This window comes from Mustela erminea, chromosome 15 (genome assembly GCF_009829155.1).
Source record: "Mustela erminea isolate mMusErm1 chromosome 15, mMusErm1.Pri, whole genome shotgun sequence".
Classification (NCBI taxonomy): Eukaryota; Metazoa; Chordata; class Mammalia; order Carnivora; family Mustelidae; genus Mustela; species Mustela erminea.
The window spans coordinates 80,985,891-81,001,704 of record NC_045628.1 but is presented as its reverse complement, the minus strand read 5'-3'; the positions used below and the strand labels follow the sequence as shown (position 1 = coordinate 81,001,704).

Sequence of the window (15,814 nt, the reverse complement as noted above, 5' to 3'; positions counted from 1 at the left end):
TGTTAGAAACACTGATTTTATCAGAAATCCCGAATAAGCCTGAAAGCCATTTAATTTTTCTTAGGTCACTTAATTCTCCTTTTCCTAATTCAAAATTTGCCAAGCATACCACTGGCCACAGATAAGTTTTCCCCACTCTCTTGACATCAGGAAAGTCCCTGGAGCGTGAATACAAGTAGTCTAGTCGCAGAAAAGGTTTATCTCCCACTATAAACTGATATATTGGAATTCTGGCCCATGACTTGTTAGCATGACTCAGTACCGTAGAGTTGATTAGCTCCAGGTAAACTGATAATCATCAAGTTTCCAAACCAGTAAAGCTCAAGACAAAACCTTGATCTGTGCCAAAACTTCAAGAGATGTCAATAAACAGGCAGTCCTACCTATGCCGCAGGCCAGTCCTGATACCACCATCAATGCCACCCACTACGGGCAGCAGTTCTAATGGTGGCCTAAATAAATAAGACATAACTATATAAATAAATAAAAATAAACAGTAACACTTTTGCTGCTTTGAACGGTAAAAAACATTGAGAAATGGAAGTGAATGAAACAAACTAGGTGAAAATACAGGTTTTGGAGGACACATGGGTGGTCAAGGGATTCAGTGGGAGGAGAAACAGATCACTACAGAAAGTCAAGGTACATAACAGGCTATGCTCTCAGAGAAATCTCAATTAAGAGGAAAACATAAACACCCTACCCGAGATAGACAAGGAAAGTTATTTGTCTTGGTCTTGACTTGTAGTGAGAGAAGAAAAAAATCTCCCTTGAGTAAGGTTGTCAGATTCAGAAATAAAAATCAGAGCGTCAAGGATTTCTAGGGCAGTGAAACTATTCTCTATCATAATATAATGGTAGATACATGTCATTATACACTTATCAAAATTAATAGAATGTACACCACCAATGAACACTAATGTAGACTATGGACTTCAGGTGATATAATGGGTCAATGCTGGTTCATTGATTGTAACAAATATACCATTCTCGTGGGCGATGTTGCGGGGAGGCTCTGTGGGTATGAGGAGGAGGGATATGTGAGAACACTATAGTTAATGCTTACTTTTGCTGTGAACTCAAAGCTACCCTAAAAAATAAAGTCTATTTATTTTATATAAACAAAATACTTATAGTAAAAATGTATTCATTGTTTATTTGAAATTCAAATATTAACAAGGCATCCTGTAGTTTTTATGGCAATACTACCCTTGAGATCCATGGTTATTAGCTAGACCTAATATGGATTTGGGTCTTGAATTCACATTATCTGTCTAAAAAGGTAAAATATTCATATTAAATAGGTCATAATTTGTATTATCCCTGGGTGCCTGGTAAAAGCAGACAAAAAAACTTAATCCTATAAAATGTACCTTTACACCAGGCTGAAAACATTTCCACAAACAGATTTCAAATAAATATAACATTACAATGAAAAAAAACAAAAACCACACAAGGAAACGGAGGAGCCACAGAATAGATAAATAAATAAATAAATAGAGGAATAGACTCACCAGGACTTTAGATATAGGTAGGCTCAGATATAGAAAATAAAGTGTTTAAAGAAATAAAAGAGCAGGCACCTAGATGGCTCAGTTGGTTAAGCATCTGCCTTCTGCTCAGGTCATGATCCCGGGGTCCTGGGATTGAGTCCCAAATTGGACTCCCTGCTCAGTGGGGAGCCTGCTTCTTCCCTTCCTCCCTGCTCATGTTCTCTGTCATTATCTCTGTTTCTCTAAAATAAATAAATAAATAAAATCTTAAAAAAAAAAAAAAAGGAAATAAAAGAAACCATGAGCAAGGAGAATTTTTTAAATGACCAGAAACATTAAAAAAACAAACTTCTAAAATAAATAGAATTATTGAAACCCAGAGAAACTATTAAATAGCAAATTAGACATGACTGAATAAGGAATTAATGATCTAGAATCCAGAATCCAGCACAGAGAAAGGAAATAAAAGTATGAAGGGTAAGTAAAGAATACCAAAGCTTGAGTAAGAAGAACCAACAAACATTTGATTCAAATTCCAAAAGGAGAAGAGATCAGAATTTTCCAAAACTGATAGTGGTTCTGAGGATTCATAAATCCTCAGAATTAAGAATCATAAAGAATACCAAGCAAGATCACCTTAAAATAATAAACAAACATTACTAAAGAACTGAAGAGGGATGCCTGGGTGGTTCAGTTAGTTGGGCAACTGCCTTCAGCTCAGGTCATGACCCTTGAGTCCCGGGATTGAGTTCTGCACCAGGCTCCCTGCTAGGCAGGGAGTATGCTTCTCCCTCTGACCCTCCCACTTCTCATGTTCTCCCTCTCTCATTCTCTCTCTCTCAAACAAATAAATAAAATCTTTTTTTTTTAAAGATTAAAAAAAAAAAAAGATTTTATTTATTTATTTGACAGAGAGAGATCACAAGTAGGCAGAGAGAATGGGGGAAGCAGGCTCCCCACTGAGCAGAGAGCCCGATGTGGGCCTTGATCCCAGGACACTGGGATGATGACCTGAGCCAAAGGCAGAGGCTTTAACTCACTGAGCCATCCAGGCGCCCATAAATAAAATCTTTTAAAAAATAAAATAAAGAAAGAAAGAAAGAAAGAAAGAATTGAAGAAGCCCCAAGCCACAGAAGAGATTCAAAAGCAGCCAAGGAAAATATATTACCTTGTATCTAATTAGACGGTCAACTGACTTCACAGCTGCAACCATGAACCCCAAAGACTATCATCTCTGAGGTACTAGGAGAAACACAACTATCAATCTAGAATTCTGCACTTAGCAAAACTATCAAGAAGTATGGCAAGGGGCGTCTGGGTGGCTCAGTGGGTTAAAGGCCCTGCCTTTGGCTCAGGTCATGATCCCAGGGTCCTGGGATTGAGCCCTGCATCAGGCTCTCTGCTCAGCAGGGAGCCTGCTTGCTCCTCTCTGCCTGCTTCTCCGCCTGCTTGTGATCTCTGTCTGTCAAATAAATAAATAAATAAAATCTTTAAAAAAAAAAAAAAAAGAAGTATGGCAAAATAGAGACATTTTCAGATAAACATATATATTCCAATAAATTGGGGACTATATTCCAAGAAGAGACCATCCCTAAAAGACTCTTAGAAGAATTTACTACAGGAGGAAGAAAATGAGACCAGATACAAAAAGGAATGATAAGCCAAGAAGGAGGTAACTATGTAAGTAAATCTAAACAATCATAAATAGTATAAGATAGTATTATGTGGGGATAAAAACTAAACAAAACAATATTTATAAAAATACATATTAGACCATAAACTATGCCTTGCAAATTCTGCAAAATTGATATCAAATAGACCACACTTTCTGATCACAATATAGTTAAGTACTAAATCAATTTTTAAAAAACTAAAAACTCTCCTGTATGCACAGAAATTATAAAACATATATAATTTATGTATCAAAGAAACAGTATAATGGAAATTAGAAACAACTAAAACTGAACTATGACAAAAATATTTTTTATCAAAGTTTATGGTGTTTAATAGTTATGTGACGTTTAAGAGGAAAATGAGAAGAAGGCAGGGGTCGGGGAGGGGGGAAAGCATTTGTCTATTGTTTATTCTGCACCAGGTCTTATTCTAAAGATAAGAGCTGAAATTCATAAAACAGAAGACAAAAATACATTAGAGGAATAATAAAGTCAAAAGTTGGCTCTCTGAAAAATATAAATAAGATTAATAAATCTCTAGCAAGATTAATCAAGAAAAAGGGGAAATCATGAGATATTCTTAATGACAGAGAACAGAGGGTTGCTGGAAGGAGGTGGGTGGGGGATGGGCTAGATGGGTGCCAGGTATTAAGAAGGGCACTTGCTATGATGAGCACTGGGTGTCATATGTAAGTGACAAACCAATGAACTCTACTCCTGAAACTAATATTGAACTAACCAGAACTTAAATTAAAAACAAAAATATGGGTGCCTGGGGGGCTCAGTGGGTTAAAGCCTCTGCCTTCAGCTCAGGTCATGATCCCAGGGTCCTGGGATTGAGCCCCGCATCGGGTTAACTGCTCGGAAGGGAGCTTGCTTCCTCCTCTCTCTCTGCCTGCCTCTCTGCCTACTTGTGATCTCTGTCTGCCAAATAAATAAATAAAATATTTTAAAAAAAACAACAAAAAGAAAAGTATTAAAAAAAGAGAGAGAGAAACAAGATAAAGCAAAGAATATCATCAAAGCAATATGACCGCAATATAACACAGATCTAAAAGGTAAGACTATACTATAATCAATTTTTTTGGCTATGCATTTGAAAACACAAACAGAATGCACATATTCCTAAGGGGAAAAAATAGAAAACTGACTTATGAAACAATAACCACATCCATTAAAAAAAAGTAAATCAATCATTTAAAACCTTCCTATAAAAAGAACAGTAGTTTTATAACCTACACACACTATTATAAACCATTTTACTAAACATTAAAGGATCAAATAATTCTATCTTACTCAAACTCAACCACAGAAAAGAAAAAGAGTAAATAATACTGAAACAGACCTGGAAGATGGAGAGGATCTCTACTTCTCCTCATACTCCCTCCCCTCCACACACCAAACAAATAATAATTTATGTGCCATTGATGTTAAAGACATGAAACTTCAAACTTTTAAAAGGAAGGCTATTTGGAGAAGACTATATGACTGCAGGATAGGAAAGAACTTCTTAATTCACAAAAAGCATTAATCATAAAAGGAAAAAGAATTAATACATTAAGAACTTCTGTTTTGAAACTTCTGTCTCACCATAAAAATATTAAATAATCACATATAGTCACACACAATTAGGGAGAAGATATTTGGAAACTATATAACCAACAATGAATTAGTATCCAAAATATATAAAGAATAAACAAGCCAGGTGTTTTTGAAAAGGACAAAGTATATGATTCCATTGGAAAGGAATGTAAATGGCTAATAATTCTATGAGAAGATGCATGGGGAACCTGGCTGGCTCAGTCAGGGGAGCATGCAACTCTTGATTTCAGGGTTGTGAGTTCAAGCCTCACACAGAGTTGTTGAGATTACATAAAAACAAAATCTAAAAGAGAAAGAGAGAGAGAAAGAAAAGAAAAGAAAAAAAGAAATGGAGGGAGGGAGAGAAAAGAACAAAGAAAAGATGCTCAACCTCAGAAGTCAGAAAAGGAAAATTCAAATCACAAGATACAATTTTACATCCTACCAAATTACAGAAATTTGAAAAACAAAAATATTGACTTTTAATAAGGATTTAATAAGGATTTAGAGCAAAAAGAAATTGCACCTACCACCAGTTTTAGTATGAATTGGTATGACCAACTTTGGGAAAGAGTTTAGGATTCTTTTTAGAAGCTGAATATGCAACTCCACTATGATCCTGCAACTTCTAAATGTACATCCTAAAAAATCTGTACGTGGATTCTGGGAGACCTGTACAAAATGTTCACAGAAGCATGTCTGCAACAGGTAAGACTGGAAACAACTCAAATGTTTAGTCATAGGATAATATAGATACATACACATACATTTTGGGATGTAAGTACCATGAAATACTTTAGATCAGAGAAAATGGATGCACTATTACTTTAAGCATCAGTATAATGAATGAAAAAACAATGAAGAGAATACATTATATATACTATGATAGGTTTTGATACAATTTTTTAAAATAAGCAAAAATTGAGGCATCTGGATGGCTCAGTTAAGCATCTAACTCTTGATTTCAGCTCAGGGGATGATCTTATAGGGTCATGAGGTTGAGTCCTGCACTGGGCGTGGAGCCTGCTTAAGAGTCTCTCTCCTTCTCCCTCTGCAACAATCTCCCACTTGTGCACACTCTTCCTCTCTCTCTCTCTCTCTCAAAAAAAGGGGGGGGGGACAAAATTAAGATATGTATTGCTTAGGGACGTATATATTTATGGTAAAATAATAAAGAAAAGAGTATTAAAAGCAATATTCAGAAGTGGGAGTTTGCAAATGATATATCCAGTAAGGGGCTGGTATCCAAAATATCTAAAGAACTTATACAACTCAATACCAAAAAACCCAAATAATCCAGTTAAAAATGGGCAGAAGACATTTCTTCAAAGAAGATTTACAGATGGCCAACAGACACCTGAAAAGATGCTCAGCATCACTCAACATCCAGGAAATACACATCAAAACCACTTCATACCTGTCAGAATAGCTAAAAATCAAAAACAATAAGAAACAAGTGTTGGAGAGTCTGTTGAGAAAAAAGAACCCTCTTGCACTGTGCACTGTTGGTGGGAGTGTAAACTGGGTGCAGTCACAAACAATATGGAGGTTCGTCAAAAAATTAGAAACAGAATTACCCTATGATTCAATAATTCCACTACAAGGTATTTACCCAAAGAATATGAAAACATTAATTTGAAAAGATATACACACCCCTATATTTGGAAGCATTATTTACAATAGCCAAGATAGAGGAAGCAAACCAAGTGTCTATCAACAGATGACTGGATAAAGAAGATGTGATTTATATATAAACAATGGAATATTATTCAGCCACAAAAAATGAAATCTTGATATTTACAACATGGATGGATTTAGAGGGCATAATGCTAATGTCAAAGGAAGACAAATACCATATGATTCACTCATATGTGGAATTTAAGAACAAAACACAGATAGAAACAAACATGAAAATAGACTCTTAACTCCAGAAAACAACCTGGTGGTCACCAGAGGGGAGGTGGGTGAAATAGGTGAAGGGGATTAAGAGTAGACTTATCTTGATAAGCACTGAGTAATGTACAGAATTGCTGAATCACTGTATTGTACACCAGAAACTAATAACACTGTACATTAAGTATACTGGATGAAAATTAAAAATTTTTAAAAACCATTTTCAGAATACTGACTCCCTTTTGAGAGAAGACAGGATGTACAATCATGACTAACATGCATGGAACTCCTGGTATTTATAATGTCCTATTTCTTAAGAAATATGAGGGATCCAGATGTTCACTTAATTATTATCCATCATAACACACATACAACACATATTCTTTTGCATTATCAAATATTTATAAAAACATGAAAAATGTTTAAAAAGAACTTACTGTATAACACACAGTCAGCATTCAATACTTAATGTTCTGTAGGAATGGTGCTGTGCAGCTACCAGAAGATCTCTAGTGACATGGGACTCAGGGGCACTGGGTCACTATCTGTCCGGATAGGACCCCCTCCCCCAATTCATGCATGGCACTGGTCTTATCATGACCACAGCCTAGGAAAGTGAAGTAGTGTTTCTTCTTTAGCCAGCAGCCAGGTTCATCTTTACCCCTTCCTCCTCCTCACCCACCCATCCAATTATCCACTCAATAAATATTCAGTTACCTCCTAAGTTCTGGGAATCTCCAGATTTCAGCCTTCAAAGTCCTATAGTTTGAAAAATCGTAGGGCAACAAATCTGTTCTCAAATTATAGATACATGGATGGAGTCTAGTCCAAGGTGCATCTGGTCATTCTCCATTGGCCACCACTTCTACCAGTATAGATTGTTCAGATTCATAAACTTGCACAGCCTACAACTCACAAACCTCTCCCACATGTTGGCCATTTTCATCCCCTCAATCCTGGTAACGGAAGCTCCCAGCTCCCAACCACTAACATGAAATATCTACATGACAGGTAATCAGGCGATTTTACCATTAACTGACAGTGATATTAGAGGGGGTCTATGTATTTTAGTTTCCTGCTGTAATAAATTATCACAAACTTGAAAACAGATTTGTCACCTACATCTCTGTAGGCTAAAACCCAACAGGTGTCTTACTGGGCTAAAATTAAGGTGTGAAGAGGGCTGCATTCTTTCTGGAGACTCAAGGGAAGAATCCATACCCTTGCCTTCTCCAGCTCCTAGAAGCCACCCATATTCCTGGTCTCCTGGTCCCTCCTCCACCTGCAAAACCAGCAGTATCAGATTAAATCCTCACAGAATTCTCCTGACCTACTCTTCTGCTTCCCTCTCCCCACTGTTAAGGACCCCTGTGATTCCTTCTGGTCTACCCCCATAATCCAGGACAGTCCCCTTGTTCTAGCATCAGCTGGTGAGCACCCTTACTTCCTCTTTGTCATATAAAGTAGTACGTTTAGGTTCCAGGGATCAGGGCATGGACATCTTTGGGGGTGGGGAGTATAATCATTCCACCTATCACACTATGAGACATCACTCATTATTTCCTGATTTTCTCTCTAAATCTTACAAAGAGTAAGCTATCAGGATCCTGTTATCTTCATCTTCCAGTGAAATGAATCACTTGAGCTGTGCCTTAATGTCTATCTTTAGAGAGGATCCAAGTGTGAACAACCTCTGCGTGTTTTTTAGGAACAATTAAAGTCATTGTTTGGTACATTACTCAATGTTCTTTTAACCTAAGAGCCTACACTATAAATTTTTGCTGGAGTTTAATTCCAGGAAAACTTCTGATTCGGCAGATGGATTCATCAAATGCAAACAACGTGGACCACAGTGTTGTCTGCCTTGCACTGGTGGTTAGAAAACTTCAGAATAAAATTCATCCCACTTCCTGTAGATAGTTTGTTTTGTTTTAACTCCAAAAAAAAAAAAAATTCTTAGTTTGGATTTTTGAAGTTACTGCAAGTACTCTAAGAAGTAGTCATTTCTGTCTTAATAAATATAGTAAAATCATCCGTTTTTTAGTTTATAAGACACTCTCTTCTAAAAGGGGATATAAAGATAAATAATTCAAATGGTTCATAAGCAAGTGTGCATGTCTACGTATGTACACTTGCATTAGGAAGCAGAACATAATATATAAGAACCAGAAGAAAGAAATAAAGTACCATGGAGTTTCAAAAGCAAGAGCCTACCTCATGCAAGGCCGGATGGAGGAGGTGGCATTTAAGGAGGCACATGAGAGTACTGGGCAGGGGGGCGGCGGTGTGTGACAAACTAACCGTTTTTTAGTTTTTTTTAATTTTTTAAAAAGATTTTACTTATTTATTTGACAGAGATCACAAGTAGGCAGAGAAACAGGCAGAGAGAGAGAGAGGGAAGCAGGCTCCCTGCTGAGCAGAGAGCCCGATGTGGGACTTGATCCCAGGACCCTGAGATCATGACCTGAGCTGAAGTCAGAGGCTTTAACTCACTGAGTCACCCAGGCACCCCTATTAACCATTTTTTAAAAGAAAATTACTTTCAGTGACTTTTGAAAAATTTACAAATGCTTTAGCAGTTTCAGAATACTGTAATTAAGAAATATTAAGGTTTACTAAGAACTTGGGGCACATGAATGGCCCAATATTAAGCTGGCTTTTAACTTCAGCTCAGATCATGATCTCAGGACTGGAGATCAAACCCCACAATAGGTTCCTCACTCAGCGGGTGTCTGCTTGAGATTCTCTGTCCCTCTGCCTCTCCCCTTCCTCACAAATAAATAAATAAAATTTAAAAAAATATTTTCTAAAAACTTATCTCTAGTATGTGCGCCACAGATATTTGGTGAATAATGCCTAATAAGCAGTTTTGTTAAATCTAGTCCCGCTGACCGAAATGTTGCTAGAATATTCCATGGTTTTGAGGCCCCAAACCACCAGGGGTAATATGGGAAGACATAGATAATAGAGGATATGCTTCTCAGTCACACTTCTGCATGTGCAGGCTAAGAGTTCCTTCGGCCATTCTGACACTCAGAGCAATTAGGTACAAATAAACTCTCTAGCATTTATGTGGGATCATAATACATAATACAGAATACATAATACAAGCCATGGCAGCTGCCTTTCCAGCATGAAATTCATTTAATTACATTTATGCAACCTATGTTTCAAGCAAACAGGAATTTTCAGGGTTCTCCAAAATTCCTTTACTTATGCTGTGCTTTGCACTTAGCATATTTCTCCATCTCCCATTGTCACACACAGCCGCCCCCCTGCCCAGTACTCTCATGTGCCTCCTTAAATGCCACCTCCTCCATCCGGCCTTGCATGAGGTAGGCTCTTGCTTTTGAAACTCCATGGTACTTTATTTCTTTCTTCTGGTTCTTATATATTATGTTCTGCTTCCTAATGCAAGTGTACATACGTAGACATGCACACTTGCTTATGAACCATTTGAATTATTTATCTTTATATCCCCTTTTAGAAGAGAGTGTCTTATAAATAATATGCTCTCTAAACTATTCATTGAATTTAACTACTGTACTTCTTAAATACATGCATAAATTCTGTCCTAATAGGAATGGAAACCATGCTACTGCTGATTACATTGTATGACATTGTATAGACCAGATTATCTGAATAGTTTACCCAAAAGGTTTGTTGAAATTCAAATATATTTTGTTTAAGATTCAACAGCTCCCTCTCGTGGCCTGTGTGGGCAATTGAGCTCCAGAGTTAAAACAATTTCATTTCATTTTTGCAACTTAAATTTGAAGTGATTCCCAATCAATTTCAGTTTTGATGTTAAAAGTTAACTAATACTGAATGGCAAATTTTATTTGGCATAAAGGTGTCATTTTTATCTTATTTTATTTTAAGACTTTATTCATTTGTCAGTGCGAGTGAGAGAGAGAGCACACAAGCAGGGGAAGCCACAGGCAGAGAGAGAAGTAGTTTTCCTGCCAAGCAAAGAACCTGATGTGGGACTTGATCCCAGAACCATGGGATCATGACCTGAGCCGAAGGCAGATGCCCAACTGACTGAGCCACCCAGAGGTGTCCCATAAAGTGTCATTTTTTTATATGAAGAATAAATAGAAGCAATTATTGGTCAATGGTTTCCATCTCAAAAGACTATGAATCTGCTTTTTAAAAAACTAATCGATTTTAATTTAAATATTAACAAATATTTGATTAAGGCTCAAAAACAAGTTTTCAGAAAGTCACATTTACATTTGTAGTACATGAGAATGAATGTATCTTGGAACTCAGTGAATATATATAACACTCTGTTTTTGTTTTCTCAAAACTGGAACAATATCAATTACAAATGAGTTTAAAAGCTCAAGCATTCAAATTATACAGTCAAATGTTCAAGTTTGAAATGGAACAATTTAAAACAAGGAATCAAGTAAAATGGCAAAACATTAAACCCAAAGAACAACTCTTCACGAGATCCAAATCCCTCATGTCACCATGCCTATGACCCGGGGGTTTCTCCCAAAAAGGGAAAAGCTGACTGAAGGAGGTCAAGGTCTGGCTGTGGGTAGGTCTCCACGCTCTATGGTGGGCGAGTCACACAGTGAGAGGCTAAGCTTCAGGAAAGAAAAAGTGTCTGAATTCTGGCTGGGCATAAAGAGCTCCAGCTGGCCAGAAGGCTCTCCAGGACTCCAGGGAGGTAGGGGTGGGGATCCTAACCTCCCCCACTCCTTCCTGAATCCAGACAGGAGGAAAAGAAAGAGAGTGGCAACACTGAAATATACATCTGTCATTGCTAACGTGACCTCGTTTGAGAAAAGAAAACATCTATTTAATAGAAGCTTTTCCAGGATAGAAAAAGTCTCTTTCCCTTTGGATGCCCATGGTCTAGGATTCCAACCATTCTTTCCAAGCACCATAAGTTTCGTGAATAGTTTTTTTTTTTTTTTTTTTTTTTTAAAGATTTTATTTATTTATTTGACAGAGAGAAATCACAAGTAGATGGAGAGGCAGGCAGAGAGAGAGAGAGAGAGGGAAGCAGGCTCCCTGCTGAGCAGAGAGCCCGATGTGGGGCTCGATCCCAGGACCCTGAGATCATGACCCGAGCCGAAGGCAGCGGCTTAACCCACTGAGCCACCCAGGCGCCCCGTTTTCGTGAATAGTTTGATGGTTTTCCTTCTGTAGTTGTATTTTTATATAAAATCTGACCTCAGAGAAGCATTTTCATTAATGACATTTATTCTAATTGGGAAGGATGCACAAGAGAAAAAAGGAGAACACGCATACACATTTAGCATGTGACGTTAAAAGAATGTTTTAAGATACACATAAAGTATTGCTAGAAGAGAGATTTTTTTTTTAATCATGAGTTTACCAAAAAGCAAAACAAAGCAAAAAACATGCAGAAATTGTAACTAGTTCTACTGTTACTGAGTTTGTTATTCTACAGTAGGGTATAAAAATGCACACTGTTTTTCTCTTCCATTAATAAAAATCATATAACCTTGGGGCTCCTCCTTCTTTAGAAACACATTCACTTTCTCTGAGTTTCACCCGAATTATAATAATGCCCACTGAAATCCACCCGGTCAGAGAGGCTTCAATAGTCTCCTTCATCCTAAATGTCAAAAACATTATAAAACAGGCTGGGTAAATTTTTAAGTTTCTCATAATCTCTTTTCATCTTAGTGTACACCAAATGATTTTGAAGTAAAATATAAAAGTATATGATAATCCATTCATGTAATATACACAAACTTTGGAACCGAAATACCATTATGTAATCTTTCCACAAATGAATACAAATAGTTAAAAATTTTAAAAATGCACCAAGTAGGCAAAATATTTTTAAAATAGCCCTTAGTTCAGGTCAATGGTAAATGGCAAACCGTCAGGTAAGGTTGACGGTCCATGAAATCAATGACCTTCAACCAAATCAGCCAATCACCTCGCTAATAAGCTGCACCTTACTTCTCATCAATGGCTATTGATGGAGAGATATCATTGAGTTTCGGACCGGTAAATGTCATCTCAAAATGGATTTCCTAAATTTTACATTGTCTAGCTCAGTTAAAGCTTCCCATAAGCCGTCATCCACCTTAGTTGGAGAATAAGGAATACAGAAAGACCTAAATGGCCTTCCTAACATTCTTTACCTGTTTTAGTAAGCCCCAATGTGTAAATTATGGCTATAAATAATGCTTAGATGAAAAATATGATCTTTTGTAGCATTTCTATCTATCCATCAGAAAAGACATTTTGGCCTTACAACCATGAAGTGGTTGTTAATACAACTCAATTTATAACAAGACATAAATATGTTACATACATATATATGTATACTAAAATGTGTTGAACCCTAAGTGTATGTCCATACAATAGGAAAAAAAAGCCCCAAAACATTCCCAGGTTTTTATCACAATCAAATATCTTAAAAATGGAAGAAATCTCATGTTTGGTTTTCCAATGTGATGAGGTGACTAATTTGCATTTGTTTACCAAAAAAAGTCATCCCCAAGTTTGCCTACAAATGGATTGGCCACAACAGCAGAATATTTGGTGGCGATATTGCAGATTAGTAACGTTCATTTATGGTCTAAAAATACAGAAAGAGGAGGCCTAACTTCAAAAACGAAGAGGTCACCCAAAGGCCCTGACAAAAGGTACATGGTTGAAAGTCAAGAAAAGCGTGAAGCTGTGGGTCTGAGACTCCAGAAAGGACAGTAAGGTGGGGAAGGGGACCGAGGACCAGAAGTCCTTCTTACCAGGTTTGGAGCACTGGAGACACGTAAGGACAAGTCCTGGAAAGGAAGGGAAAGACGTGCTGTTAGTACACAGATATGTGAAAGATTATTTGAAGTTAAATTTGAATATTAGTTCTCAATTTGACCTGAAAAAAATATATAAAGAAGAAAAAATACACATGTACGTGCATACATTTGCATACAGACACACACACACACAGCCCACATGGCCTTAATAGCAGATTTTAAAAGAACTGAGAAAATGATGCATTTTACCCAGCATACTTGGATCACACAGCAACTCCATGGTTCTGGCCGTGTTATTTTATAACTCTCAGCCCTGGGTTTCTAATCCATTGATCTCTGGTTAAGTGCAAGGGCTCTAAAGCCAGAGAGCAGAGGGTCAAATCCCAGACCACCACTTCTTGTTGCAGGACCCAGGGTGGTTATGGACTCTCTCTGCCCGGCCAGCAGTGAACTGAATGAGAACTAAGTGAATTAATGTATATAAAGTGATTAGAGCAGTGCCTGACACATTGTAAGCACGTGCGAATGTTATGCTGCTATTTTGGGGATTCGCTTTCTACGGCTACCAACTAGACAGTTTCTCAGGAACTCTTGTACCTTTACAGATATTTATTTATTGGGATCTCTCCCTGGGCTCACCATCCAGAAAGAATTTCGGTTCCCCTGTCCCTACGACCTCACCCCATTCTTCGGAGCGCATCACCAGCTCTTAACTTCAGAAGGCACACTTTCCTGGAAGCTGCCTGCCACCCCTTAGTTAGCATCGTGCTAATTTATGTTCATCAGACCATCTGGGTGAGCAGCTACCTATTCCCTCTCTCGTTCGCCAAGCTAACACGTATTTAGTGAATCCTGGCCGCGGGCCGTGGTGCGAGTAACACAGACAGGAATGAGGACAGCAGTCTCTGCACACACGTGTCTTCCCATGTCTTTCTTCCCATGCTGGGGGGCCAGGCAGAGTGGGGACAGATCTGCTGGAACTGTGGTATACTGCACACTCCATATCCTCAAGGATCTTATAGGGCTTCTCTCTGAATAAGGACGCGATAAAACTTCTGGGAGAGGGAATACTAGAGATGCAGTGAGGATACGGGCAAGGGAGGAGGGCGCGGGTGGAGCCAGGAGGTGCTCAGGCTCTTGGGCTATGCAGTGGGTCCCTGGGAAATAGAGCTGGCTTGGGTAGAGTCAGTGGTGTCAAGGTCAGCCCAATGACACCCTGGTTGTGGGCACAAAAAGGCCATTTTAAGCCCAACGATATGGGTGCTGTTTGTATCACTTTCCCACCCAGGTGTTGAAGGATGGATGTTCCAAGCTCTTCCAGCAAAAACTCAAGAAAGTTGGAAGCCAGTTAAAGCAAATTAGTGCAACACCCGGAATGCTGTCAGAGATGGGAAGAATTCCCATCTGGACACTGCTGAGAACTCTGCTGGGACACAGCTCTCCCAGCTTCAGAAAGGGCACTACTGTCCTTCAGCATGACTAGAGCCATGACCATGCAGCAGGGCACACCCACGTCCTATCGGTCTAGCCTGCCCCATCAGGAAAAACAGCCGGGGAGGGAACAGCACAGAAGGATAAAGCCAGAAGCCAAGACCAAGAACTGACAGGCTGTAAGAACATCAGAGGAAAATGCACAAAGTATCCCCCAAACCCTGCCGGGCGACGGAGGGGCTTGGGTTGGGGTTCCTGCCATTTTACCGTGGGGCTCAGAGCCCAGACCCTTGTCACCATGGCCAACACCCCCTCACACACACCGTCTGTGCCCTCCCCACCACCACAGGGCTGGGGGTATAGGTGACATCAGAGAACAGATCGACAGTAACATAGTCCTCATGCCGGAAGAATGAAGTCAGCACTCAGAGGGGTTGCAGGAAAACAAATCTATGCTCTGACTCCATGAGGAAGTCTCAGTAAACCAAGAAAGTATCCCTCCTGGATAGTGAATTATCTCTAAGTGAAGTTAACTTTGTTTCAGTTTTGTAGATTTTGTCAGGAGGGGGACTCTAGAAGGTTTGCTAGCTGAAATTCACATTCCAAGAGATGCTCAAAAAAGCCACCCAAGAGGAAGGGGCACCTGTGAGGGCCACTGAAGGACCCAGGGACTGTGCAGACCATGAGGACAGCCTTGGGGGGAGGGGAGGACTTAGAGGGCAAAGGTGGAGAGGGGGTTTGTGAGCTGCTGCTGTGGGGGAGGTGGCTACGCAGAAGCACGAGTGATCAACAATGACTGAGAGGAAGCCTGTGAAGCAGCCAATGGCAAGAAGCGAAGCTGAAGAGATGGACAGATTTAAATGGCTTTTTTGCCGGTTTAGAGCCTATCCTGAAGGATGACAGCCTCCTGGGACACGGTCATATTTGTGCTACTTGTAAGTCATCCCTATGAGAGAAGGGACTTCAGGGAAAGAAATGAGCTTAGAGGCA

The 15,814-nt window shown here is 38.9% G+C and overlaps 1 protein-coding gene across 3 annotated transcripts in view; it reads right to left on the bottom strand.

The window, feature by feature from the left end:
* Positions 1-15,814, bottom strand: part of SPATA13 (spermatogenesis associated 13) — a 338,234-nt gene that overhangs the window by 282,798 nt on the left and 39,622 nt on the right. For 2 of the 3 annotated variants that reach the window (XM_032315382.1, XM_032315380.1), the window contains exon 2: positions 13,388-13,423. The exons of the other annotated variant lie outside the window; for it this stretch is intronic. In XM_032315382.1, coding sequence (XP_032171273.1) covers positions 13,388-13,423 — 36 coding nt within the window. The remainder of the gene's footprint in view (positions 1-13,387; positions 13,424-15,814) is intronic. 3 annotated transcript variants of the gene reach the window in all.